General features: G+C 41.5%; 1 protein-coding gene across 1 annotated transcript in view; it reads right to left on the bottom strand.

Annotated features, from left to right (window-relative positions):
- The window catches only part of ITGBL1 (integrin subunit beta like 1), a 171,247-nt gene that overhangs the window by 101,836 nt on the left and 56,256 nt on the right, over window positions 1–13,155 (bottom strand). Inside the window, exon 3 of the mRNA XM_075265344.1 lies at window positions 1,081–1,227. Within this exon, the coding sequence (XP_075121445.1) occupies window positions 1,081–1,227 (147 nt within the window). The remainder of the gene's footprint in view (window positions 1–1,080; window positions 1,228–13,155) is intronic.

Genomic DNA, 13,155 nt, shown 5'->3' with positions numbered 1-13,155 from the left:
TGGGCATATATGTTTAATGTAAATGTATGGTATCTATAGTGTATATGTGACCTACAACACAATAACATGCAATTTCACAACTGTATACAAAAGGACATCATGTACAGCTGCTCAGCTCGGCTCCTGCTAGTTGACTGTGCATGTCTGATGATGTTACACTGGAAGTGAAGGAAGCTGTCATCAGACGGGGGCAGTGTGTCATCATCAGACATCCAAAATATAGTTAGTACTGTGTGCTGAGGCAGAGGAGAGAGATGTCAGTCAGCTAGTGGGGGCAGAGCTGAGCAGCAGTTAGCAGCAGCAGATAGTGATGCCCATGGATATAAAGCAACAGCACTTAAGTCTCTTTTCTTCTCTTTTGCATAGGGATAAAAAGATGATTTTTACAAGCTCAGCAGTCCTGAATGAGAAATACATCATTATAAACTGTGCTGACAGTCCAACAAGGTACTATAATTAATGTATATCTCAATTTAGTGCTGACAGACTCCTTTAATCCTGAAATGAACAATATATAATCTATATAACATCTCAGGGTAACTTTGCATACATACCTGTGAGTTTCTCGGTAGAATGTTAAGTACAGTATTACGTAACACTCTCTGAGTTAACACTATACTATAAAAAATGTCAAACACAATAATTCTGGCCACATACTAAAAGGCATAAGTGTAATTGTGTTAATTTTAAAAATAACCAATGTATATTGCAAATGACTATTTTTTCCCAGGCTTCTACAACCAATGCATATCATCTCTGATTATCTGAATAATGCATTCAGGAAAATGTTCTTACTGCATCTTTTGAATGAAAAAAATAAAATTATGCACAGCTGGAGTTTATGTCAGTTCCAGAGTGCTCAGCACGGTTACTTTTCTTATTAAATTACAGTATCTGAATTTCCTCTTAGAATTATATGCCCTGAAATAACTTATGTAGTAGCTTGGCATTTTTTGAAAAGTACATTGTGCACTAGTCTCGAAAAATCCTTTAATGATAATAACACATACAAAAGTTTGCAGTGACCTCGAAGTTACATTTCAGAGAACTTTATGTTTCATGTAGAAATGGCATGCAAACCTGAGTTTGAACAAATGACTCCTTGAGAATTTTTGCACATCTCGTTGCTTTGCTTTCGTGTCAGGTCACAAGTAGCTGGGTATTGACAGGCTTCTCCGGACCAGCCAGAATCACATTGGCACTTTCCACAGTCACACCTTCCATGTCCTAAAAAAATAAACAAGGATATTTTTCTGTATGTGGGGATATAATATGAACAGTCAATTTAACACTGTGCTATACATAAATAAGCAGCTGTAAATCCTATTTATTTCCACCACCACATACCCCATCCTCTATTTTTAACCCATTAATTACAGTAATGGTTGCGAATATGCCATTTTGAACATTGAAATATAAAAAACAAAAAACTTGAAAGTCTTCAGTAGGTGATACCTTTTTTAATGGCTAACTCATAATGATGACAGAATATGACGTTTCGAAGCTTCCTCTGAGCTCCTTCTTCAGATATATCTAAAATCACTTTCTGCAGGCTGCATATATATATATATATATATATATATATATATATATATATATATATATATATATATATCTGGATACAGGGGTAGGATTTCAGGAGGGAGGGGGGGAGAGGCTTATTACTATATACATATAAAAACAGGTAATCAATCCCCAGTTCCCAGAGTCTTTATCTTTATGGCTGTCTTAGTTCAATGATTTGTATAAAAAGACATAAATCCACGTGATGTATTCAAACCACTATCTAGAGACTTGAATAGGGTCATGCACTTGTACTCATAAATCAGTCGCTGTTTTCTTGATTTAAGGTTCCCTCTTAAAATCAACATTTTTCATGTCACTGGTGATATTATGATCTTCCTGGCAGAAATGTTTTGGCACGGGAAGGTCTATTCTCTGTTGTTTAACCCCTTCCCGCCGATGGCATTTTTTGATTTTCGTTTTTCGTTTTTGACTCCCCTCCTTCTAAACCCCATAACTTTTTTATTTCTCCGCTCCCAGAGCCATATGAGGTCTTAATTTTTGCGGGACAAATTTTTCTTCATGATGCTACCATTAATTATTCTATATAATGTACTGGGAAGCAGGAAAAAAATTCAGAATGGGGTGGATTTGAAGAAAAAATGCATTTCTGCGACTTTCTTACGGGCTTTGATTTTACGGCGTTCACTGTGCAGCCAAAATGACATGTCCCCTGTATTCTGTGTTTCGGTATGGTTCCAGGGATACCAAATTTATATGGTTTTATTTACATTTTGACCCCTAAAAAAATTCCAAAACTGTGTTAAAAATTTTTTTTTCTAAAAGTCGCCATATTCCGACGGCCGTAACTTTTTTATACGTAAGTGTACGGGGATGCATAGGGCGTCTTTTTTTGCGGGGCCGGGTGTACTTTTTAGTTCTACCATTTTCGGGAAATGTTATTGCTTTGATCACTTTTTATTCAAATTTTTATCAGAATCAAAACAGTGAAAAAACGGCGGTTTGGCACTTTCGACTATTTTTCCCGCTACGGCGTTTACCGAACAGGAAAAATATTTTTATAGATTTGTAGAGCGGGCGGGTGAAACATGTATATGTTTCACAGTTTTTAACTACTTTTATATGTGTTATTTGTAGAGCGGGCGGGTGAAACATGTATATGTTTCACAGTTTTTAACTACTTTTATATGTTTTCTAGGGAAAGGGGGGTGATTTGAACTTTTAATTCTTTTTATATTTTTTTTATATTTTTTTATACTTTTTTTTTTTTTTTTTTTTTGCATTTATTAGACCCCCTGGGGTGTTGAACCCCAGGGGGTCTGATCACTAATGCAATGCATTACAATGCTAATGCATTGCAAAAAAGCATCCTTTCTTTTGCAGGCTGCATAGACCAGCCTGCAAAAGAGAGGATTTGCAGACAAGCTTGGGAGCCTGTACAAGTCTCCCGGCTGTCATGGCAACGGGACGTCAGCCCTGGAGCATGCTCCAGGAGTCGGCGATCCCGGCCAAAATGGCGGCGCCCATGCGCCACCGGGAAAATGGCGCCTCCGGCGCCTTTGACCGCGGCGCCGGAGGGGTTAATGCCTCCGATCGGTCCGGGGACCGATCGGAGGCATTAGAGCCGGTTGTCTACTGCTTAAAGCAGTAGACACCCGGCGGCTATGACGGTCGCCATAGTTACAGACCCGACATGCGCCGTACTATTACGGCGCATGTCGGGAAGGGGTTAATTGTATGGTGATAGGAAATGATTCTCATTCTCAGTTTCTGGCCGGTCTCTCCAACATATAGATTTTAGTGGAACATTTGGTGCACATGATCAAATACACTACATTAGGTGTGTTACAGGTGAACATACCTGGGATTTGATATTCCCTGTTAGAGTTTGGTATCTCTATCCTGTCAGTGGTCAGTATGTGGCGGCAGGTTTTGCACCTTTTCTGTCCACATGGAAATGTTCCTGTGTTGGTTATTGCCTCATTCTTGAGGCAGAGTTACCATTCAAGATGGTTCTTAGAAATCCTGCCCTAGAGGTCTGGACAAGGGGCAATTATTCACATCATATCAGCAATTTGCCAAGATAGGAATAACCCTTTAGGTTCTACAAGCAATAGCACTGTAGACCTCATCTTCTAGTTAGCCCCATAGATGGTAAGGCTGTTGTGTTTAATGTCTAAGAAAACTATTAGAACAGATTACTATTCACCCCTAGTGATTGTCTCCTGTATTCTACACCTTTGATATATACAGGTTGATTTATTGAACTCTTATATAAAATCTAATTATTATTGGGTGACATTTTCAATCTATTGACTACTAGTTGTATTTTTGTGTAGTCTTGGTCTTAATCTTTATAGAAAATTACCAATTCTTTTCAAGTATAATTTTGTTGCATGCGTGGCTATGTTCAGTTGAGGAATTTACTGTAATATGTATCAGAAGCTTTCAGGGGTGTGCCTAGGAGAGATAGATGACATTCAGTGGAGGACTGGGCAAAACATTTTCAGTAATGTATAGGAGATATGGCCATGTGCATGGGTGTCTCCACCCAAGTCTGGGGGGTTATTGAGACAAACAACTAGACAAGTATGCATATCTGCCCTTTGCCAGATGGAGAGGATCCATTAAATAAGCCACTTTGGGGGGGTCCCAGAGGAAAGTTGTGTACAAATTACTTACATAGTTAGTTTAACTAGGAAGTGCTGTTTGGGGGAATACTTGATCACGTTATGGTTTTTGGGTTATTTAATATAATATTTTTACATGTTCTTAAAGATCACAAATGTTTGCTCTCCATCTTGATGCACAGTATGTCTAGTAATCGTTAATAAAATAGCCTATAAATATATATATATTGCATTAGACACATACCATATAATTCTCAGGCTAGCTGATAAATTGCAAAGTTCAACTACTAAACTATAATCTAGTGCAGGGCCGATTTAACACATTGGTGATCCAAGTGCAAGGTTATTTTGGTGCCCTGCTCCCCAAGGACAGCAAGAGGGATGTCTGTGGTAGTATGCACGGGCCTGCTTGGTTATACTAAACTTTGTCCTACTTGGTCCCTTTCTGCTGCCATAGTATGTATAATGTATACCCACACACATTATAATGCCCCTTAGTGACCCGCCAATAATATGACCTCTTCTTGTCCCCCACATAATTCAGTGCTCCCTCAGTGGTCCGCCATAGTATAATGGTCCCTCAGTCTCCCCCCTGTGAGCTCCCTGTTCACCGCTGTATTAAACTCTGTCTCTATATAATGCCTTACTCCATTCTAACTTCCATCTTCTCCAATTTGTTCACAATTTGTTCACCCCAACTATAGCTATCTTTCAATATAACACTTTAGTTTTACAGATCACAAAATGATAATGCTCCTAAAAGATTTGCCATTTTTACGTCACAGCATACCTTATTTTTGTAATCTTAAAGGGGGTTTTTAGACCCTAAATTGATTTTTCATACTGGTGACTTATCCGCAGGATAGTAATATCTGACAAGTACATTCTCAAGGTGCACTTTATTTTCTCCAGTGGATTAATTCTGGGGTAGCATATTTGACATATGTATATACCCAAAAGTGGCAGTAGGAATTGTACTGATGTATATGTAGAGGGATGCCGATATATGTATATGTACAGGGATGCCGACTGCATCTTTTTTTGAGAAAACACTCTTTATTATGCAATAGAAATATTCTGGATGGCACAGCTGGCTCTGAGGCTCTGAGTCACAGGTGAAACAAAAGCTCTTGAGAATATAACTACTAGAGATGAGCGAACAGTGTTCTATCGAACACATGTTCGATCGGATATCAGGGTGTTCGCCATGTTCGAATCGAATCGAACACCACGTGGTAAAGTGCGCCAAAATTCGATTCCCCTCCCACCTTCCCTGGCGCCTTTTTTGCACCAATAACAGCGCAGGGGAGGTGGGACAGGAACTACGACACCAGGGGCATTGAAAAAAATTGGAAAAAGTCATTGGCTGCCGAAATCAGGTGACCTCCATTTTAGACGAATAGTGGATTTCAAATCCGGGTCATATGAGAATGTGAACTTTGTGACTATGAGACAGGGATAGCTGTACAGGCAGGGATAGCTAGGGATAACCTTTATTTAGGGGGGAATGTTATTAAAAATAACTTTTTGGGGCTCTATCGGGTGTGTAATTGTGATTTTTGTGAGATAAACTTTTTCCCATAGGGATGCATTGGCCAGCGCTGATTGGCCGAATTCCGTACTCTGGCCAATCAGCGCTGGCCAATGCATTCTATTAGCTTGATGAAGCAGAGTGTGCACAAGGGTTCAAGCGCACCCTCGGCTCTGATGTAGCAGAGCCGAGGCTGCACAAGGGTTCAAGCGCACCCTCGGCTCTGATGTAGGAGAGCCGAGGGTGCACTTGAACCCTTGTGCACCCTCAGCTCTGCTACATCAGAGCCGAGGGTGCGCTTGAACCCTTGTGCACACTCTGCTTCATCAAGCTAATAGAATGCATTGGCCAGCGCTGATTGGCCAATGTATTCTATTAGCCTGATGAAGTAGAGCTGAATGTGTGTGCTAAGCACACACATTCAGCTCTACTTCATCGGGCTAATAGAATGCATTGGCCAGCGCTGATTGGCCAGAGTACGGAACTCGACCAATCAGCGCTGGCTCTGCTGGAGGAGGCGGAGTCTAAGATCGCTCCACACCAGTCTCCATTCAGGTCCGACCTTAGACTCCGCCTCCTTCGGCAGAGCCAGCGCTGATTGGCCGAAGGCTGGCCAATGCATTCCTATGCGAATGCAGAGACTTAGCAGTGCTGAGTCAGTTTTGCTCAACTACACATCTGATGCACACTCGGCACTGCTACATCAGATGTAGCAATCTGATGTAGCAGAGCCGAGGGTGCACTAGAACCCCTGTGCAAACTCAGTTCACGCTAATAGAATGCATTGGCCAGCGCTGATTGGCCAATGCATTCTATTAGCCCGATGAAGTAGAGCTGAATGTGTGTGCTAAGCACACACATTCAGCACTGCTTCATCAAGCCAATACAATGCATTAGCCAGTGCTGATTGGCCAGAGTACGGAATTCGGCCAATCAGCGCTGGCTCTGCTGGAGGAGGCGGAGTCTAAGATCGCTCCACACCAGTCTCCATTCAGGTCCGACCTTAGACTCCGCCTCCTCCAGCAGAGCCAGCGCTGATTGGCCGAATTCCGTACTCTGGCCAATCAGCACTGGCTAATGCATTGTATTGGCTTGATGAAGCGGTGCTGAATGTGTGTGCTTAGCACACACATTCAGCTCTACTTCATCGGGCTAATAGAATGCATTGGCCAATCAGCGCTGGCCAATGCATTCTATTAGCGTGAACTGAGTTTGCACAGGGGTTCTAGTGCACCCTCGGCTCTGCTACATCAGATTGCTACATCTGATGTAGCAGTGCCGAGTGTGCATCAGATGTGTAGTTGAGCAAAACTGACTCAGCACTGCTAAGTCTGCATTCGCATAGGAATGCATTGGCCAGCCTTCGGCCAATCAGCGCTGGCTCTGCCGGAGGAGGCGGAGTCTAAGGTCGGACCTGAATGGAGACTGGTGTGGAGCTATCTTAGACTCCGCCTCCTCCAGCAGAGCCAGCGCTGATTGGCCGAATTCCGTACTCTGGCCAATCAGCACTGGCTAATGCATTGTATTGGCTTGATGAAGCAGTGCTGAATGTGTGTGCTTAGCACACACATTCAGCTCTACTTCATCGGGCTAATAGAATGCATTGGCCAGCGCTGATTGGCCGAATTCCGTACTCTGGCCAATCAGCACTGGCTAATGCATTGTATTGGCTTGATGAAGCAGTGCTGAATGTGTGTGCTTAGCACACACATTCAGCTCTACTTCATCGGGCTAATAGAATGCATTGGCCAATCAGCGCTGGCCAATGCATTCTATTAGCGTGAACTGAGTTTGCACAGGGGTTCTAGTGCACCCTCGGCTCTGCTACATCAGATTGCTACATCTGATGTAGCAGTGCCGAGTGTGCATCAGATGTGTAGTTGAGCAAAACTGACTCAGCACTGCTAAGTCTGCATTCGCATAGGAATGCATTGGCCAGCCTTCGGCCAATCAGCGCTGGCTCTGCCGGAGGAGGCGGAGTCTAAGGTCGGACCTGAATGGAGACTGGTGTGGAGCGATCTTAGACTCCGCCTCCTCCAGCAGAGCCAGCGCTGATTGGCCGAATTCCGTACTCTGGCCAATCAGCACTGGCTAATGCATTGTATTGGCTTGATGAAGCAGTGCTGAATGTGTGTGCTTAGCACACACATTCAGCTCTACTTCATCGGGCTAATAGAATGCATTGGCCAATCAGCGCTGGCCAATGCATTCTATTAGCGTGAACTGAGTTTGCACAGGGGTTCTAGTGCACCCTCGGCTCTGCTACATCAGATTGCTACATCTGATGTAGCAGTGCCGAGTGTGCATCAGATGTGTAGTTGAGCAAAACTGACTCAGCACTGCTAAGTCTGCATTCGCATAGGAATGCATTGGCCAGCCTTCGGCCAATCAGCGCTGGCTCTGCCGGAGGAGGCGGAGTCTAAGGTCGGACCTGAATGGAGACTGGTGTGGAGCTATCTTAGACTCCGCCTCCTCCAGCAGAGCCAGCGCTGATTGGTCGAGTTCCGTACTCTGGCCAATCAGCACTGGCCAATGCATTTCTATGGGGAAAAGTTAGCTTGCGAAAATCGCAAACTGACAGGGATTTCCATGAAATAAAGTGACTTTTATGCCCCCAGACATGCTTCCCCTGCTGTCCCAGTGTCATTCCAGGGTGTTGGTATCATTTCCTGGGGTGTCATAGTGGACTTGGTGACCCTCCAGACACGAATTTGGGTTTCCCCCTTAACGAGTTTATGTTCCCCATAGACTATAATGGGGTTCGAAACCCATTCGAACACTCGAACAGTGAGCGGCTGTTCGAATCGAATTTCGAACCTCGAACATTTTAGTGTTCGCTCATCTCTAATAACTACTACATCAAATGGTCCAGTGAGCAGTAAAGTATTACCATTTTCATGATTATCCTGTGAGGTTCTCATCTCCTAAATACAATGAAAATATTTCACTACAACTAGACTGGATGTGACACTTCCAAGGGTGGTAGATAGTGAATCTTGCTATTTCATGCATATAAAAAAGGGAGCAATGTACTTTTCCTACCAGCAGGTTTCTGTAATATTAATATAAGCCATCTATCCAGCTACTCCTTATGAGTAGTGCTATATACCAGTATATTTAAATTAGAAATACTCTGAAACCCCTCCCAACATAAGCCAGTAAAGACCTATCAGGGTCCCTCCAATGACACTTTGTGTTTTTATATTTTTACTTTACTCCCTAGCTTCCAAAAGTCATAATCTTTAAAAAAAAAATTCTATTCACTGAGATGTATAAGGGCTTATTGTTTGTGGAACAAAATGTACTTGGAGATAACATAATTTAGTATTCCATATAATGTACTAGGAAGCGGTAACAAAATTCAAAAAGGAATTAGAAGAAAACTATCAATAAGGAAGAAATGCTCCATGGTCTTAGCATGCAGTAAAACATTACTAGTTACCTATATTCTGCCGCTTGGCACCATCAGAGTGATACTAAGTTTAACCTGGAAACGATTAAAGGACGTTGGTCCCATAACATTCACTAGCTATGCTTTTAATAAAATCTATTTGAGATATTTAAGGAGAATTTATAACTCTAATAACCTGTTTGTTTGTTTTTCATTAGAGGGGGGAAGAGGGGTGGTAGATCAGGTTCTGCACTTTGGCTAAGGCCCAGTTCACATCCATCTGTTTTCAGAATACCAAATGCATTAAAAAGTGTTGAACAATGAAAGCACATGAACCCCATAGACTATAATGGGGTCCATGTTTTTCTGCACGTTGTCCGCACAAATCATGCGAGGAGGAAAGTGCTGCTTGAAGTACTTTTCTCTCCACATGATTGTACAGACACTCATTATAATCTATGGGGTCTGTTTGCTTTCATTGCTCACCACTTTTCAATGCGTTTGGTATTCCGTTCAGGGGGTCTCCAAGTAGACTCCCCGAACAGAATACTGAGCGCAGATGTGAACGAAGCCTAAGAAGTTACTAACTGACCATGCACCTTTCACACCATTCTGAGCTTAGACCCTCATCTACTATACTAATGGCCAAACTTGGAACTCGGACCGCACTCTCTAGTAGTGGGTTGGAAGATGCCAATGAAAAGGTTGATACTAAGGGTATTTCCACACAGCAAAGTGAATTCTACACCAAAATCTGTGAAATTCAAGGACTTCAATGGGAATCTATTTGGTAATTTACACAGAACATTTTTTTTTCCTCACAATTTGACATAAATGTCAGTAAATGAGGTGGATTCTGGGCAAAAACTGTGGCATCTCCATATGAATAATACCTCCTGAGGAAGCCCTTGTGGTGAAACGCGTTGAGGTATTTGGGGACACTTGCAGGCGCTCCGGACCGTTATGTCTGAAACATGACCGCAGGTAGATCTGCTATGTAATTGGTATTATTAATTCCTGGCCTTTATGTTCACACCGGGTGTTGGGATATAGTGTGTATTGGAGTTTCAACACCAATATGCTTTATTCCTCAGCATATTAGCCTTGATTATTAAGATATTTCCTATCATTTTGTCAGTCTTGGTTTTATGCCATTAGTATTCACAACGAGTGGTCCTGCTTCAGACATTGCTAATATACACAGTTATATGCACATTGTGATACATGCTATTTATGTATTTATTGATAAATTTATATTCATTGTATTGATTAACATTGGGAGTAGTATCACATTGGTTAATTAATTTATAGTGTGAGTCCGTGCGCCTTTTTCTTACTATCCCGCGTCTCTTTTTACCTTTGTACATCTGCCCTACTGCTATAATTTTACCCCCTTTGCAAATTATTTATAATAAAGTTGATATATATATATATATATATATATACACACACAGTGGGGCAAAAAAGTATTTAGTCAGTCACCAATAGTGCAAGTTCCACCACTTAAAAAGATGAGAGGCGTCTGTAATTTACATCATAGGTAGACCTCAACTATGAGAGACAAAATGAGAAAACAAATCCAGAAAATCACATCATGTCTGATTTTGTAAGAATTTATTTGCAAATTATGGTGGAAAATAAGTATTTATTCACCTACAAGCAATCAAGATTTCTGGCTCTCACAGACCTGTAACTTCTTCTTTAAGAGTCTCCTCTTTCCTCCACTCATTACCTGTAGTAATGGCACCTGTTTAAACTTGTTATCACTATAAAAAAAAACACCTGTGCACACCCTGAAACAGTCAGACTCCAAACTCCACTATGGTGAAGACCAAAGAGCTGTTAAAGGACACCAGAAACAAAATTGTAGCCCTGCACCAGGCTGGGAAGACTGAATCTGCAATAGGCAACCAGCTTGGATTGAAGAAATCAACTGTGGGAGCAATAATTAGAAAATGGAAGACATACAAGACCACTGATAATCTCCCTCGATCTGGGGCTCCACGCAAAATCTCACCCCGTGGGGTCAAAATGATCACAAGAACAGTGAGCAAAAATCCCAGAACCATGCGGGGGGACCTAGTGAATGAACTGCAGAGAGCTGGGACCAATGTAACAAAGCCTATCATCAGTAACACACTACGCCACCAGGGACTCAGATCCTGCAGTGTCAGACGTGTCCCATTGCTTAAGCCAGTACATGTCCGGGCCTGTCTGAAGTTTGCTAGAGAGCATTTGGATGATCCAGAAGAGTATTGGGAGAATGTCCTATGGTCTGATGAAACCAAACTGGAACTGTTTGGTAGAAACACAACTTTTCGTGTTTGGAGGAAAAAGAATACTGAGTTGCAGCCATCAAACACCATACCTACTGTAAAGCATGGGGGTGGAAACATCATGCTTTGGGGCTGTTTCTATGCAAAGGGGCCAGGACAACTGATCCGGGTACATGAAAGAATGAATGGGGCCATGTATCGTGAGATTTTGAGTGCAAACCTCCTTCCATCAGCAAGGGCATTGAAGATGAAACGTGGCTGGGTCTTTCAACATGACAATGATCCAAAGCACACCGCCAGGGCAACAAAGGAGTGGCTTTGTAAGAAGCATTTCAAAGGTCCTGGAGTGGCCTAGCCAGTCTCCAGATCTCAACCCTATAGAAAACCTTTGGAGGGAGTTGAAAGTCCGTGTTGCCAAGCAACAGCCCCAAAACATCACTGCTCTAGAGGTGATCTGCATGGAGGAATGGGCCAACATACCAACAACAGTGTGTGCCAACCTTGTGAAGACTTACAGAAAACGTTTGACCTCTGTCATTGCCAACAAAGGATATATAGCAAAGTATTGAGATGAAATTTTGTTACTGACCAAATACTTATTTTCCACCATAATTTGCAAATAAATTCTTACAAAATCAGACAATGTGATTTTCTGGATTTGTTTTCTCATTTTGTCTCTCATAGTTGAGGTCTACCTATGATGTAAATTACAGACGCCTCTCATCTTTTTAAGTGGTGGAACTTGCACTATTGGTGACTGACTAAATACTTTTTTGCCCCACTGTATATATATATACCTTGCATTGTTCTTCTTTTTCAGCCTAAACCCTTTGGTGTTTGTAGTGTCTAGAATTTGGTATATGGCCACGGTATCTGTGAGGCTTTTTGTGTTGGAATCTCCACATGAATAATAGCCTGATTGAATGAGGCTAATCTGTGAGAAGATCTGAAACTGGAAATCTGCTGCAAAAATCTGGGTGTAAGCCTTGGGATACATTATCTAGTTGTTCCATTCAAAATCTCAGTCATGTTAACATAGCCTAAGTATTGAATCACATAACACTTTAGACATGGATAATGCAATTAGGATTAGTCTTCTTTATTTCTAAATCTGTAAAGCAGTCTAGAGCAAAATTTGCAGTAAAAATTATTTATGCCGAATGATTCCCAAATGCTCAACATTAGAGCAAATGCTCATATTCAATAAGGTTACTTAGTAATCTAATAATTGTTTGTTACATAAACCAATGAAAAAATCAATATGCTTAGACATAAAAAGTTGTGGCTTTGCTATATAAACCTAGTTTGAAATGGTATGTTTCTGTTCTCTGCTTGTCCCCAGCAACATAAATAACTAATGTACCGTATATGTCCATAGACAAGTATAAATCTGAGTACATATTGTCAGGCACACAGAAACACAAGAACACAATTATGACAGTATACAGTATACAGGTCCCTGGACATATCCATGGAAAAACACTGAAAACATCAAGTGTTTACACTGCAAAAAATCTGGAAATTATGCAAATCAAAAATATGAATGAATTAACCAATGAAAGATTGTCACAAGGATTTTTCTAAAAAAAAACCCCAAAACTTAAAAACTATGGTATACTCTAAATAGCAGGAATTGTATCAAATAGTATTTTTCTGTACTCCATTAATGGACTCAAACTATCTAGGTATATTAAAAAGAAATCCCATCAGAGACATCCCCATTCTCCAGTAGCCCCAGGAGTATAAACTGATCACTGATGGTCCTGGAGCTGGTTTTGATGATCAAGATTTAGCCAGCTTTCC

Source organism: Leptodactylus fuscus, chromosome 2, assembly GCF_031893055.1.
Source record: "Leptodactylus fuscus isolate aLepFus1 chromosome 2, aLepFus1.hap2, whole genome shotgun sequence".
Lineage (NCBI taxonomy): Eukaryota > Metazoa > Chordata > Amphibia > Anura > Leptodactylidae > Leptodactylus > Leptodactylus fuscus.
This window is presented reverse-complemented; position numbering and strand designations above follow the sequence as displayed.